This window comes from Xiphophorus maculatus, chromosome 19 (genome assembly GCF_002775205.1).
Source record: "Xiphophorus maculatus strain JP 163 A chromosome 19, X_maculatus-5.0-male, whole genome shotgun sequence".
In the NCBI taxonomy this organism is placed as follows: domain Eukaryota; kingdom Metazoa; phylum Chordata; class Actinopteri; order Cyprinodontiformes; family Poeciliidae; genus Xiphophorus; species Xiphophorus maculatus.
Genome location: NC_036461.1, coordinates 27,156,637 through 27,173,361, shown reverse-complemented (window position 1 = coordinate 27,173,361; position 16,725 = coordinate 27,156,637). Strand labels below are relative to the sequence as shown.

The window sequence follows — 16,725 nt, the reverse complement described above, 5'->3', positions numbered from 1 at the left end:
AATGTACATTGATTTACAGGCTACAAACAGATGTTTTCCTAATGTATGTGTTCAATTCCAGGAAGCTATTGGTTTGCTCAGTAGTCTCGGTGCAAGAAGGGACAAAAGCAGAAGCCCCCCAGAAGCCAGTCCTCCATCAGAAAATTTAATTCAGGCTAAAATAATGTCTCAGCACTTGAGGCAGTCAGAGACAAGGATGCCAACTCATCAGTCAGAGACAAATGGCATTTCAAATCACAGTGAAGAAGCCTCTGTGCCAAAGATAGTTGTACAAGAATACAGAGAAGAAAAGATAATGTCTCCATCACTGCCAAATACCTATGCACAAGTTGTAATACAGATAGAGAGCCAAACTCAGACTTGCCAAGATGCCAATGCACAAAAACACCAGACAATTCAAGATACTAGTCAGATACCTCAGCAGCAACCACAACAGGACCTTAGCAAAAAAAATGAGCAAGAAAAACAGCAGCCATTTAAATACAAACCAGAGCAAAAACTAGAAGAGAACAAAGAGCAAGGGTTGAATCTAGAACAACCACGACCATGTCAGGATAAGCAAGAGGAACAAGATGGTCTTGAAACAATTTGCCAGTTTCAAGTGAAACAACACACACTCCCAATTGTAAAAGAAGAAACACTTTTTAAACAGGCAGCTGAGGAGATTTTATATCAGCAACCAGCTCCAAAGAAAAAGTCTCTGAGTTCACAAGAACTTCAGAGCAGAAAGGCTCAGGCCATCAAGAACCGTCCATGGCTTCAGAAAGCAGCCTGTCCAGAAAAGAAAAGTCCAGCTGCTTCTCAAAAGGATTCTAGACATGATCCTTTTCAGATGAGACAGATCAAATCACAGTTAAAAAGAGAAACAAAAGGTTCTGCTCCATTAATGTATGTTTCGCAACATACATTAACTGGTAAGACACCCCTTGAATTCCAAGTGAAGGTGACTAAGCAAACACAACAACAAAAAGAAAAATACCAGCCTGCAAGGGAATGGCAGCAACAAAAGAAACAGTCTCAAGACTATAAAAAACAACCACACCCACCTATTAGACAGATAGAACCTGATTCGGGCACCAACAATAAATGTCAGATCCAGTCTTATACAAAATCACATGTCATAAATCAGTCAGAACCAAATGTACAGATTAATCTTCAGTCAGTACCACAGGTTCAAATCCAGTCCAGAAGTTTGGTTTACTCTTGTGCAGATGGTCCAAAACCACCAACAACCATGTCCCAAACCAGAATCAGTCAGTCACAGAAACAAATACTTCCACAATCCCACAGTCACTTTCAAACAAGTGTCCTTTGTGAACCTCAACTTCCCTTGCATGTCCCTGCAGAGCCTACAATCAGACCCACGTCCCCTAATCAGGCACCTCCATCAGGTTTTATCCAGCTTCCTGTGCCATCCCACATTCAGCTTCGTAGTCATCCACAATCTTGGGCTCCTGTTAGACCCCCTTCTCCTAAGCCACCAACAACTGACAGGCCTGAAACCCAAGGTCAGCAAAGTATGACTCAGTCTCTCCCTCAACCCCAGTTGAACAAACAATCACAGCTTTTTGCTCATTCAGTGTGCCAACCTCAGATCCCAGCAAATTTGGGAGATCAAGTTCCTGCACCACCTCAACCTGTAGCTTATTCTCAAGCCGTTTCCCAGTCAATTACCCAGGCTCAAACCCATCCTCAGCAAAGAGCAAATGTTCAAACTAATACTTTTTCCATTGACCAGGCTCAGAATATTATTCAGTCAATGGCTGGTCCACATCAACCTCAGCCACCAATTTGTCATGAGGGCCAACATGTAGTCAGTTATCAAGATCTTTCAGCTTCAGATCCCACAACTCTCAGCCAGTCACCAGCCTTTCACCAAGGTCTTTATTCTCCATGCCAACTGCAAGCATGGCCACAAGTTAGACCCTCAACCCAAATGTCTGTTCAACATTTTCCAGCTACAACTCAACCTTTCCTTTGCCCTGAGATTCATCCTCAGCCTCGGTTTTCAGCTCAGCAGTGGGCAGCAAACCAAGAACTACAAAATCAAGCTATCCCTCAACAAAAGCATCCAGTTTCACAAATGTATTACCAGCAAATTGCTCAAGGTTCACATTCTCGGGAATATTCAGCAGCTCATATTTTGCCACAGTGGCCACAGCAAACAACTCAGATTGGCTCCCATGCGTATGTGGTGGATCTATCCAGTACTCAGCCTCAAATTAGTCCCCAGAGAAATACTCAAGCCTGGACTCAAACCCACCCCCAAATAAGTTCCCAGAGTAATGTCCAACAGAGTCCCCAGAAGAGAGCTTATAATATAGCACAGAAAGAACAAGGCCTGATTCAGCAACAGACCTGGTTTCAGCCGCAACTACATCCCCAAACTTATCACCAACCTCCATCTCAGACATATTTACCAGCTCAGCACCTTCTCCAAAGGCAACATCACTCTCAACCTCAGATTCAAACTCAAATACCTCTACCACCATCACCACCAGACCACTCTCAGTCACAGTTCTCTACACAGTACCAAATATGTAATCTTCAAGGCCAGTCCCAAACACAGACCCAGACACAGCTACAAAGTAAACCTCCTGCTAAGAATAATCAGCCTCCGCCTCATCCTCTCTTTCGGGAGCTCCCTCCCCAATCCACACACTTCCAAGTCCTGCCGTACCCAATGATTGAAATCAAAGGTGTTACACCTCCCCAGCCCAAACCTCTGGGCCAGGCAGAGTTGCATCCGGCAACTCTGTTTGAATTGTCAGCTCAGCCAAAGGGACAATCATTATCCCAATTAAAGACAAAACCCATAAGTGACCCCATACCACTAATTGCTACAGCAACAACGATACTCAATGTAGAAACTTTGCAAAGCAAGAAGGAGCAGACACCACAGGCCCAGGCCAAGGTTTGCTCACCATCTGCGCCTGGTGTTGTGTCTTCCATAGAACCTATAGATGAACATCAGGTGCATAAAAGGTCTGTGGTTCTGTCTCCACAAAAACCTGATGTAGAATGTACACAGCAGTCCAATGTGGTGACAAGAACATCATCACAACCAACAGCTCAGTCACAGATTCAACACAGTGTTCAATCAGTGACTGAGCTTAAGGTGCAATCATTGCTAATACCCAAACTTAAAGTCCAATCTCCACTACAAACCCAACAGAGTGCTCATTCACCAAAGTTGACCAAGTGCCAAACTTCAACACAGCTCAGGGTTCAATTACCCCCTCAGACAAGTCAACCAGTGTCAGCACTCACTTCTCAGATTCATGTGGGATCTCTGGATCTCTTCACTAAACCATCCTCTCTAGATCAAGCGCCTTCCCAGGCCTACACAGAGGCCTATGTGAAGGCCCAGGCTCTGGCCAGTAATCACTTCGAGGAGGCCAAGCATTGCCTGCAAGCTCACATCATGGAAGCAATCTCTGTCTTCAAAGACAAGCGTCTGACAGTTGAGCAAGCATCAGTAAAAGAGGTGAATTGATTTTATTTGCATAATACAACATATAGTTAACATAAAAACATAGATTATTTTAGTGAGAATATGCTGCTTTATCTCCCTGTATTAAAAAAGTATTTTGATCTTTTCAGTGTGGGCAATATTAATGCTGCAAAGTCAGCTACGAATGCTATACTTATTGGCTAATATATTCCAGTTGAGATCTGCATATAAATGAGATATCATATTAGTTGGATGAAATCTCACAGCAGCACATGTCAACCACCTGAGACAGATTACAGTGTCCAAGATGCTGAAAGTCTTAGAGAGAGCTGGAAGCACAAATAAGAAAAAGAAAACTGAAGAAATTGTGAATTCAATTGATATAGTCATCGCAATATTCAGCAATAGCATTGCATGACTTTCTGATATCCTGTAGCCCTAATAGCCTAAGTAAAAATCTGATCAAAGCAATGATGATCTGCTTAGTTTATCATAAGCAACTGCTCCATATTTGTTTAATAACTATGGCTATGTAGAAACTCTGTAAATTTCTTTTACACTTGAAGAGAGGTTTAAAAAAGTGCACAACCTGGTAAAAGGTATGTCCTGATTTGTTAAAAAGAGGGATTTTTTTTCAACCAAGGCTTGTCAAAGTATGGTTATACCACATTTATTGGTATACCTCTTTAATCAGCATAACGAGGCATCTGCTTGCTTTCACTTATGAGACTTTCCTACATTTCTCCTCAGGAGGCTCTGCAGACTCTTGACCCAGAGTTACTTGTGGAATTCCTGAGAGCAGCCAAGGGCATGGAGGCTTTCTGTACTCAGTCTCAACTCAAAGAGATGGAATTCTTTACTCAGTCTGTCCAGTCACAGTGGGAGGTAGGATATAACAAGAATTGCTCAAAATCTTCATTGTGATTTTAACCTTTCCACAGTCTTAGTCTGATGCTTAGGAGGAGACCGTCACACTGAGGAGACATCAGTTCCAAAAAACCCCCTAAAAAACGCATATAGGACACAGTCGGACCTTGCACAGACCAAAAGCTTGTGGTGTCCAAATGACTTTGGTTGACTCCCAGAGTGTTAAAAACCAGAAACATTTCTGTTTCTGTTATTTTATTTTATTTTTTTGTATGATTCAGTTGTTTAAAAATGTCTTTTGCCAACCTTTTTAGCCCAAATTAACTCAAAGTGTAACAGTGTTGTGATTTTATCTTTTTATAACACCTAGACACCAAAATAGTAAAAGTTATATTTATTTTATTTGGGGCGACTGTGGCTCTGTGGGTATCTTGTCATCTTGTGATCAGAAGGTTGTAAGTTCGATTCCAGCTTCCTCCTGCCACATGTCATTGTGCCCCTTGGCAAGGCATTTCACCCCACATTGCCTACCGATTTGCGTATCGATGTATAAATGTGTGTGTGAATGGGTGAATGTGACTTTAGTGTAAAGTGCTTTGAGTATTCAAAATGATTGGAAAAGCACTATATACGTTGTTAAGGAGAAAAGTTATTATGTTAGCTTAAATTTTGGAAAAGCATGGCTCTCCTTTTCCTCCTGTTAACCGGGTCGAGCGGGGTTCTCCGTGAGCGTCCTGCAACCGCGTGCTGCTAAAACGAAACAACAACAAAACGTGTTGACGTCACAGATCACGGAGTTTTAATCTCATACAAAACAATCGACAACAAAGTTGCAGAGATACAGAGATATGCATTTTCTCATGAAAATAAAAACACACAAGGGGAAGACAGACAAACACAAAATACATAAGACAGACAAAGGCGCCCAACGTGGAGTAAAAAGATGGAAAAAACTCTCCGTTGGCTTGCTGACTTGTACTTTTTAATGAAAGAGGTGTTTCCCTATTTAATATATGCAGTCAAGGCGTTCCGTTCTTTGACCAATTAGAAACTTAGAAACTCCCCTCATCACAGCCCCGATGTCTGGTTTTTATCTAAGTGAAAGGGCGGACGACTTCGTCTTGGGCCGCGCCAGGTACGAGGGAGAGGCGCCAAAGAGTCTGTAACTCCTATCAGAGTGTAAATTTTATAGCTTTGTGTCTGTCAGCGGGGGAGGAAAAAAGGCCCTACTTCCCCCATGCTCCACAGAAAACTGTTCCAAATAAAGTGTTGGCTATCCCTTTACACATGTCGTAAGATTAAGTGTATTTTTAGCATTAAATAATCATTTTTCTTTACAATCCCCCTTTTGAGATCTTCACCAAAGATCTCAATAAAAATTGAGTAAGCCTTCTAATACCGAACCAAAACTATGTATGAAAAAACGAAAAAACCGAAAAATAAAAAGACAAAAGAGTGACGTACCCTAATTACATACAATCCCCCTTTGAAACAAAACCCAAGGTGTAGAAAGACTTATCCTTAAAAATGTAAAATCATAAAACAAAATTATCACAATACAACCAAAACACAAGACAAACCAAAAATCCAAAGTATACAATAAAAAATAAAACAGGGACATACATATAAAAACTAGTAAGAAATGCTCTGCAACTTCAAAGACAACATTCATCACAAAATTACAAACGTCGAACCAAGAAACACACAAAATTACAATCTGCTGCACGTCTTTTCTGTTCTTTTTTTTTTTTTTTTTTTTAAATGTCCATCGACAGTCTCTCAAAAAAAAAATGAAGTCTTCGTCAGGAATTGTTCAAAAAAGGCGCGCAAAAAACAAAACGACAGTCCTTTCCAGAGTTCACAACGAACGAAAAAACGCAATAAAAGTTTATGATGATCCTCATGCAGCCTGATCTTCTCGGTTGGAAACCTCAAGTTTCCACCTTAGCGTCCGTTGCTCACTGAAAATTGGATTATTATGCCAATATAACCGTGAGTTTCAAAAAGAAAGTGAAATCTCCTCGTGAGGAAATTAGATCCTAGGAAACGACCTGTCACAGGTTATTAAAACAGACATTTTGTTACAACATGAGTGTCATTAGCATCAGAAACACACTGACAACATTCTTTAATATCATCTGCATTACTGTCAGCATAATCAAACGATGGTTTCACCTAAAAATAAATTTGTCTTGTTATTTTCCATCCGGGGAAATTATTTTAATCCTTTTTATCAAAGAACGCAGAGTTTGAATGAGACCACATCCACAGGGCACCAGGAAACCAAACTGAAACGACAAAACAGAGATCAGATTTTTCAAAAGCATCATTCATTTGTGTATTTAACACAAACATCTTCAATTCACTGTGTGTTCAAGTGAATCCTCCAACGCTCGTGGCTCTGTGGCTGCTATCTTCGAAATAAGTGTGAAGCCGCTCCTCCAAGCAGCCCCACCCCCGCCTCGCATGACAACAGCTTGTGTGACAGAGTCCAGAGTCTCACCTGGAGCTCAAAACTCCAGGGCAGTCTGCGTGTGCAAAAACCACGAGCAACTCATCCCGTGAGGCCTTATCTCCTACTTTGTCCAGTTCTGTTCATCAAATGGTGGATGTGATCCCTTCAATTTACGTTTCTATTATGTTAAACTATTGTTCCTACCCGATGGAAAACAGCAAAACCTTGTAATCACCCGTTTCAAAAGACATGTTTCCAAAGTAACGTTTTGCCAGAATATTAAACAAATGCAGATCTTTTCTTAAACCAATCTTGTAAAAATAGGAGTAAACAAACGAAACAAAACAAACACAAAAACTTAAAAATGTAGTTGTAAAGCTTACAGTTACCACCAAAATGAATAACAATGTGAATTAAACAGTCCAGGTCAAATTACTTTTATAGAACAAACTAGATCTTACTGGTTATTTGTCTAAATCATTTTACATGCGTTCCTTAAACAAAATTCAAAAGAGTTAGAGCTGGAGAAATTATAATGTAAAGGTATGCCTTAACAAAACCAAACATTTTCAAAATATACCAATTTTTACCTCGGCTTTTACTTGTCGTCGAATTTAAAGTTTTATTCAAAATCGTTTTAAATGGATGTAAATCAAAAATCAAAATCAAGTTTAGAAAAATCATTATAATCCCGCCTGTGTACTTTAACTGATTAGCGATAACTTCAATCAATGACAGATTCTTCAAAACATTTCGTAAAACATTCATGCTCCATTAAATTAATGCTCTGAAAATGGCTGACACAATAATATTTGTAATTTCTATAATTATTTTCCCAAGTTAATTAACCAAAATATGCTTCATTATCACTATAAATTTATCTAATTTCTCAAATATGTTAGCCCATTGTCAGAAAATCTTTTAATGGAGAACAACTCAAATCCATTTAAAATAAGCACATATTTCACCAGACAATATCTTTCCTTTCACTTTTATGTGTAGCACAGATCAGACATGTTCCTCAAAAATTTGTTTAAGTATTATAAAAAAATGAACCCATACATCTTCTCCCCCTTTGATACATTACTGACTAATGTATCACTATTTCTAGTATGTGAAATAACGATGTTGATGAAACAGGGTTATTATTTTAGCTGAGAAAAATGCACCCATATTCAATGCTGCCCCCGTCCTAACAGGCAAACATTTCAAAACAAACAGAACAATTTATGTTAGCATGCTTCAGACCTTCAAGATTGCTATTTTCAAAAAACATTTCACATTACAGTTTTAAAACCCAGTATTCAATTTTACTCTCATGATTATTAAATAATTCGTTGTAGAAAACTTCTCAAACATTTTCAGCAGTGTTTGACAAAACATGTGTACCAATTAAGACTCTGCGAAGGTTTTGCATAAACGAACCAGAGAGACGTTGAAGAAAAAATTCAAACACAGTTAACAAAGAAAATCCAAAAATAATAAATTGGGCCCCTACTGAAATCAACATAACAAAAAACAACACAGGTAGTAACAGAACGACGTAAGCACAAACTGACCTAACAAGACATGAGGGGAACTTAGATAATGGCTGATCAGACCATTAACACACACTAAGGGGCAATTAAACACACAAAACCCTAACAAATACTGGTCAGTATATCACTAAATCTACAAATGAAAGAAATTAAACTAAAGACCAAATTTCCCCCTCCCCCTTTCGAACGGGTCAAGAGGAAACTGGTGACTCAAAAGAAAGAAAGTAATTTGTTATATTTAACAAATAGACAAAGAACTGACACAAATAGCTAAATAAAAAGTCAGACTAATGAAAACAAATTTAAAGATAACGTTTCACTAAATCTAGGAAACCAAACTGCAGCAAAATCCTGTCTTATGTGATGAGAAAAGACTCTCTACAACTTCCTATATCTATAATGTGAAACAATACCCTAAAATTTAAACAGCCAATCTCTATGTTCCTTAGGAAAAAAGAAAAATTAAATCCTTTTGTACTTTTAGATTTCACAATTTAAATTTGAAAACCACTACACCAGTCTGAGCAATCTCTATTGTCAGACCATAAAACAAATTCCTAAGCCCACCATAAAACCCCCTTTTCACCTCTCGGAGGAACTATTTGTATGGCAGTAAAGAGAGCCAATAAGGATGTCAGGAAGAACTCCCAATACTTTAAATACTTTAGTAGGCTTTGGCACGTAAAGCATCAGATATGTGTTAGTCTCTAAGCGTAAAATTTGAACTTAAAAAACCTTTCGTCGTACCACTACTAAAATTGTAACTTATATTCAGACTTCTTGTCAAGAGGTACTTTAAATGATGGGAGAGACAATGATGTGCCTTACAGCAGCTTGTCCTGTTCTGCTGAACTGCTGTAAGCAGAGGTTACTTCGCACTTAAAATTAGTGGTATGCAAGGAGGCTTCACATGTTAATTAGTTGAATCTAGTGGGGTAGCAGTTACAGCCCAGCTCTGTGGCCCTCCTGAAGCGGCTGCAAGGGGGGGGCTGCAAGTCCCCTTGTCCACATTATTCTCTACAAAAGTTCCATATGATCTTTACCATTAACCCATAAGGTATTTCAAATTTAATATTATCCTTCAACAACAAATTTGTAAATTTTAGCAAACTTTTCTATATTTAATCAATTTCTATTTAACAAGAGAGTTATTTCTAGTTTACTCTGTCGTAATTATCAATACGTCCTGTAGATTTAACAATATTTTATCAAATTTAAAGTTTTGGTCAGTTTGAAAAAGACTGATTGTGAAAATATCTAGAGTCAGTTGCATCTTGCATTTTGTTGTCATCTGAGCAATTCCCCTTACAATTAGAGCCTGTTTCTCTAAAGATCTTTCGTGTTGTCTTATCCTCAACTCATGAAAAAAATCCTATTTTACTCATTGTAATTCATTCTATTTTACTACTTCCTCGTCAGCCTAAAAGGAATACTTAACATTTAAGCTAATATTTTAGTCATCAATGCTATATACTTTTAGTTTATTTATGTCTCTACTCAATCATGTGTATTTATCTATTAATTTGCCAAGACCGCATTTCTAAAATCCTCTGTGACCTAATTTTCGTGGCTTGTTCTTTCTGTCTTTCTATATTTATTTATTTATTCATTTATTTAACCTTAGAACCCATAGTTATGTTCAATTTGTTCAGATGATTTATTTTATCAAGATTCTATCGTTTAATCACCTTCCTAACTTCACACTGCCGTTCACACTTACTGCTGTTATCGTTTAATTTTAAGAAGTTAGTTCAATTTAACACAGAGGATGTTTGAAAAAACTAGAAATTTTGCACCATCAAACAGCACTGAGAAATTGCTCTGTATTTATATGACATAAAATACCAAATGGTATCTTATCTCCAATCTCACACTCTTTCACACCAACATGAATTGCAATTCAACACAAGAACACAAAGCACATTACAAAAAACACAAAACACACATCTGGCCAGGTTTATAGTCAGTCAAAGTTTCCAGTCAGTCATCATTGTATCAAAGTTTTAATGTAATTTATATCAATTTTACTGAAGTTTATATGAAATTTACTGAAGCTTCAGACATTATCCAATGTGTTATTAACATAGTTTCATGTGTCAATTTAATTAATTTTAAACTCCAATCGTCAGGAACCTTTTAATTCCCCGTGCACGTTTAAAAAGAGAGATCTCAAAGTTATGCTAAAATCAAACCACAACCAATAATTTTTTCTCTGGTACCAGTTTAGTTTACTTAACTGTTATTTTTATTTTTAGTTATTTATTTATTTTTAAACTAAAAGACCACGTGTCGCCATCGTCCTACTTTCCCGTTAAGACTCTTCTACGAACCATAGCGTATAGCACGTGTCGCAACTCAGTGTCCATAATAACTTCACAATAAAACACAGCAAAATCAATGCAAATTAACACAAGCAGCGCTATTTAAACACAGCTTCTCACTCTGCACAGACACACAGCCAGCCCGAACTCGCGCACGCACACGGCCACACACACACACACACACACGCAGATACACACATGCACACATACACACACCCAGAGCTCTGGAGCAGACAGCCACGTGTCGCGGCAACAAGCACAGATCGCGACACACAGAGAAACATAAACACGGTGTCGGACAAACGGAAGAGACAACGGGGAAAAAATAAAATAAAATGCCGGCTTTAAAAATGCATTTCTATTCGTCACCACGGCCGACGCAACCTAGCTCAGTCACTTCGTCTTCCTGAATACACACGATTGGCCGTGCTAAGGCACTTCGTTGTACTGAAGACAGGCGATTCAGCCTTGTTAAGCCAATTGTAAGTCTACTGGAGATGAGTCAGTCTCCGGGCCAATACAAGCCCAAACTACCAAATTGATACACAATTCCCAAATTCTTTTTAAATTCAGAGGTACAAGAATAAACCCTCCGGGGAAAAGAACCAAAAACTAAGAAAACCCCAGCCTTTTACAATAGGGTAAGCTAGCCCTACGTCTGGACCCGCCACAGTCCTCTTGTTTGCGTATTTATAATCCAATTACTCAACCATCGACTCTTTTATAAACACAATCTCTGTACCTGTGCAGCTCCGTGAACTCCGCGTGTCTGGATACAGCCGCAACAGTCTAGCTCGCCTTTTCCAGCACACGGCGGTGCAAACAACAAAAAATAATCAAAAGTATCTCACCTCACCGAGCCGAACCAGGCCAACGCGTGACAGCTCCATCCGCTCAGAATCCGTAACCGAACGAGCCCCCAAATTGTTAAGGAGAAAAGTTATTATGTTAGCTTAAATTTTGGAAAAGCATGGCTCTCCTTTTCCTCCTGTTAACCGGGTCGAGCGGGGTTCTCCGTGAGCGTCCTGCAACCGCGTGCTGCTAAAACGAAACAACAACAAAACGTGTTGACGTCACAGATCACGGAGTTTTAATCTCATACAAAACAATCGACAACAAAGTTGCAGAGATACAGAGATATGCATTTTCTCATGAAAATAAAAACACACAAGGGGAAGACAGACAAACACAAAATACATAAGACAGACAAAGGCGCCCAACGTGGAGTAAAAAGATGGAAAAAACTCTCCGTTGGCTTGCTGACTTGTACTTTTTAATGAAAGAGGTGTTTCCCTATTTAATATATGCAGTCAAGGCGTTCCGTTCTTTGACCAATTAGAAACTTAGAAACTCCCCTCATCACAGCCCCGATGTCTGGTTTTTATCTAAGTGAAAGGGCGGACGACTTCGTCTTGGGCCGCGCCAGGTACGAGGGAGAGGCGCCAAAGAGTCTGTAACTCCTATCAGAGTGTAAATTTTATAGCTTTGTGTCTGTCAGCGGGGGAGGAAAAAAGGCCCTACTTCCCCCATGCTCCACAGAAAACTGTTCCAAATAAAGTGTTGGCTATCCCTTTACACATGTCGTAAGATTAAGTGTATTTTTAGCATTAAATAATCATTTTTCTTTACAACGTTCAGTCCATTAACAATTTCCAATGACTACGGAGCTTAATCTACCTGCTTGCTTTCACACCTTGTTCCGCCTCCTTGCATTCCTCCAAGGAACTTATCAGAGAGGATTTTGGTGAGTGGGCTCAACTATGGGAATGCTGCTCTTTTTAACATCAGCCATGATTTTGTCAGTAGATGAAAGGAATCAATTGTAAGCATACATGTAATCATGACAGGGTATCAATCAAATGATTGTTTGTTTGAGTTACCTCAGTGCCGACTGCTCCAGTCCTTCAGTGAAACTAAGAGATGGAGAAGGGGTGGAACAAGAGTATGGAGACAACAGATTGGTTCATACCACAACTCAGCATTAAGAGGGGGGAATGGGATTTTCTTATGTTAGTTTCAGTTAGGTTTTCGTGTGTTTTCATGTAGGCTGATCAGCCAGTATTTAAGTTTCTCCTTTGTCTCATTTAGATATGTCTGTTTGTTTGAGTTAGTGTTCTCAGTTTGAGTAGAATTCTGTTACTTTGACCTCTTTTATAGACCCAACTCTGTCATTTTTATTATAAACCTAACTTTTGTTTTGGGTTAAATAAAAAAAAAAACTTCTTTTTGGACTTAAACTTGTGCCTGACTCATCTTTTACTGCTCGGTCCATCACAAAGCATTTCTGGTGCTACTTTTTCAAGCTGGAATGTTTTTAGTTAAAATAGATTATGATAAAAAGAAAAAATCAGTTTATTAAAACCTTTACAGTGGAGAGCTGATGATGGAGAAAGATTTGACTTTAGTGAGACTAAAAGGCTCAACATTTGAGGAGCAATTAACAGTGAAAGGCAAAACTTTTCCACCACTTTCCACAACAGCTGAACATTTTTCAACTTTCTTGTGTTGTGTCACATTGCATTATTATGTCTACATTTAATAGCTCAAAATTTCATATGCACAAATTTATCTGGTTACTTGCATTATTTTATCAATTTTATGTTATCAATCAAATCAGTGTTTATTTGTGCAAGACCATTAATGTAAAAAGATGCTAAAATTATTACATTTTAAGTAAGTACTCATCTAACGCAGAGAAAACAATCATATCTTAACTGTTTGTGAAACTGATTTATCTTGGTCACCGGCATCAGTCTTAGATTATTCTTTGTTTAACACAGAGAAATGCAGACAACTGGCCTTTTGTAAGATTCATTTATCCTATGAGTATGTATGGCTTCCAGTCACCCCATATGCATGTGTTGCTACTACAAGTCATACCAGTGTTAAGCTCAATGTTTTTAGAAATCTATAGAACTAACTACTGGGATAAAACAAGTTTCTAAGTTATATTTATTAATTTAGCCTTTTTTGGGGGGTGGAATCGATCACTTTTTTATTTTTTATTTTTTTCTTTATGGTGTTTTATATAGGAGAACACTTTGAACTGCCTTGTTGCTGAAATGTGCTTTACAAATAAACTTGACTTGATTCTTGATGTATGTGATCATTCCCCAGGCTTGCTTCCCAGCTGACTTTGCAGAAGCCGGTCAGCACTTGGAGACCCTGAAACAGCTGTGTGGCACTCTGAGTCCTGAGGACACTCATCACCTGGCTCAGACACAACTCCTGGAGTGTGAAAAGAGGTTGGCTGCCATTCAGTATCAGTTTAGTGCAGACCAAGATTCACCACAACCTGATTCTCTGTGATGTAATGAAAGGGAGGATAGTAATCTGAAAGCTATTTATTGTGTCTCAGACTGTTAAATTAATCTGCCACACTGGTTTGAGCTGTGTGTAGAACTTCAAGAGCAGCAGGAGGAAGATTATCAACACAAGTTTCAAGACAATGACAGATTCTTTATTTTTCAGAAATAAGGTCCACTTATTTCCTAGGTTAAGATGTAGATGTGAAGCTTTATAGTCCTCACATCTACATGTGAAGATATGAGAATTATTATAAAAAATTCCCTTCTCACCCACCGCGGGTGGTTCTTATCCTCTGAGCTCAGGTCCTCTACCAGAGGCCTGGGAGCTTGAGGGTTCTGCGCAGTATCTTGGCTGTGCCAAGGACTGCACATTTTTGGACTGAGATGTCTGATGTTGTTCCTGGGATCTGTTGTAGCCATTGGTCCAGTTTGGGGGTGACTGCCCCGCGGGCCCCGATGACCACAGGCACCACTGTGGTCTTCACCTTCCAGGCCCTCTCCAGTTCCTCCTTGAGGCCCTGGTATTTCTCTAGTTTCTCGTGCTCCTTTTTCCTGATGTTGCAGTCGCTTGGTATTGCTACATCTACCACAACGGCTTTCCTCTGTTGTTTATCCACTACGACAATGTCTGGTTGGTTCACCATTACCATTTTGTCTGTCTGGATCTGGAAGTCCCACAGGATCTTAGCTCTGGCGTTCTCCGCCACCTTTGGGGGTGTTTCCCACTTTGATCTCGGGGTTTCCAGTCCATATTCTGCACAGATGTTTCTGTACACTTTGCCTGCAACTTGGTTATGTCGTTCCATGTACGCTTTCCCTGCCAGTATCTTGCACCCTGCTGTTATGTGCTGGACTGTCTCAGGGGCCTACTTGCACAACCTACACCTTGGGTCTTGTCTGGTGTGGTATATCTGGGCCTCTATTGCTCTGGTGTTTAGGGCCTGTTCCTGGGCGGCCAGGATGAGGGCCTCTGTGCTGTCCTTGAGTCCAGCTTTTTCCAGCCATTGGTAGGATTTACTGATATCAGCCACTTGGGTTATTTGCTGGTGGTACATCCCATGTAGGGGCTTGTCCTCCCATGATGGTATCTCTGGCACCTCAACCTCCGTTCCCTGTTGTCTGAGACATTCACTGAGCACATTGTCTGTTGAGGCTTTGTCCCTGATGTATTTATGGATCTTAGTTGTTTCGTCCTGGACTGTGGTTCTCACACTCACTAGTCCTCTGCCTCCTTCCTTGCGGCTCGTGTACAGTCTCAGGGTGCTGGATTTGGGATGGAACCCTCCATGCATTGTTAGTAGTTTTCTAGTCTTAATATCTGTGGCTTTTATCTCCTCCTTTGGCCAGCTAATTATTCCAGCAGGGTATCTGATTACAGGCAGGGCATAGCTGTTTATCGCACAGATTTTGTTCTTGCCATTGAGCTGACTTCTCAGGACTTGCCTTATTCGTTGGAGGTATTTAGCTGTGGCTCCTTTCCTTGTGACCTCATCGAGGTTGCCATTTGCTTGTGGTATACCTAGGTACTTGTAACTGTCCTCTATGTCTACTATTGTTCCTTCTGGGAGTGAGACCCCATCTGTGCGGATGACCTTCCCCCTCTTGGTGATCAGCCGACCACGCTTCTCTAGTCCGAATGACATCCCAATGTCCGTGCTGTAGATCCTGGTGGTGTGGATCAGTGAGTCGATGTCTCGCTCACTCTTGGCATACAGCTTGATGTCATCCATGTAGAGAAGGTGACTGATGTTGGCCCCATTTTTGAGTCAGTATCCGTAGCCAGTCTTGTTGATAATTTGGCTGAGGGGGTTCAGGCCTATGCAGAACAGTAGCGGGGACAGAGCATCTCCTTGGTATATGCCACATTTGATGGACACTTGTACAAGTGGTTTGCAGTTGGCTTCAAGGGTGGTTTTCCACAGCCTCATCGAGTTTGCAATGAAGGCTCTCAGAGTCCTGTTGATGTTATACATCTCTAAGCATTCAATGATCCAAGTATGCGGCATTGAGTCATAGGCTTTCTTATAATCAATCCAAGCCATGCACAGGTTGGTGTGTCGGGTTTTGCAGTCTCGGGCAACTGTGCGGTCTATGAGGAGTTGGTGTTTGGCTTCTCTGCTATTTACACCGATACCTTTCTGTGCCGTGCTCATGTGTTTATCCATGTGTTTGCTTATCTTGGCCGCTATGATGCCTGACATGAGCTTCCATGTTGTGGAGAGGCAGGTTATTGGTCGGTAGTTGGGTGGGACTGGACCCTTTGATGGATCCTTCTGGATTAGGATTGTCCGCCCTTCAGTTAACCATTCAGGGTGAGTCCCACTTTGTAGCAGCTGGTTCATTTGGCCTGCCAGTCGCTCATGGAGGGCAGTGAGTTTCTTTAGCCAGTAGGCATGGATCATGTCAGGCCCTGGTGCTGTCCAGTTTTTCATACCTGAGACTCTTTCTTGGATATCTGTCACAGTGATGGTTACCAAGGCTTGCTCAGGGAGGTTACTATGGTCCTCTCGTAGAGAGATCAACCACTGTGCATTGCTGTTGTGGGACGCCTCCCTTTCCCATATGCCTTTCCAGTATTGTTCAGTCTCCAGCCTTGGTGGGTCTACTCTGTTGTTATTACCCTGCCATTGAGAGTACACCTTAGCTGGTTGAGTGGAGAAGAGCCGGTTAATTCTTCTGGATTCATTCTCCCTTGTGTATCCCTTTAGGCGGCTTGCCAAGGCTTGGAGCCTCTGTTTGGCAGTTTCGAGTGCTTCAGGTATGGGCATCTGCCTGTACTTTC

The 16,725-nt window shown here is 40.3% G+C and overlaps 1 protein-coding gene across 3 annotated transcripts in view; it reads left to right on the top strand.

The window, feature by feature from the left end:
* The window catches only part of LOC102219109, a 314,558-nt gene that overhangs the window by 98,551 nt on the left and 199,282 nt on the right, over nt 1-16,725 (top strand). For all 3 annotated transcript variants that reach the window (XM_023352126.1, XM_023352127.1, XM_023352128.1), the window contains 3 exons: nt 62-3,487; nt 4,205-4,339; nt 13,753-13,880. In XM_023352126.1, the coding sequence (XP_023207894.1) occupies nt 62-3,487; nt 4,205-4,339; nt 13,753-13,880 (3,689 nt within the window). The remainder of the gene's footprint in view (nt 1-61; nt 3,488-4,204; nt 4,340-13,752; nt 13,881-16,725) is intronic.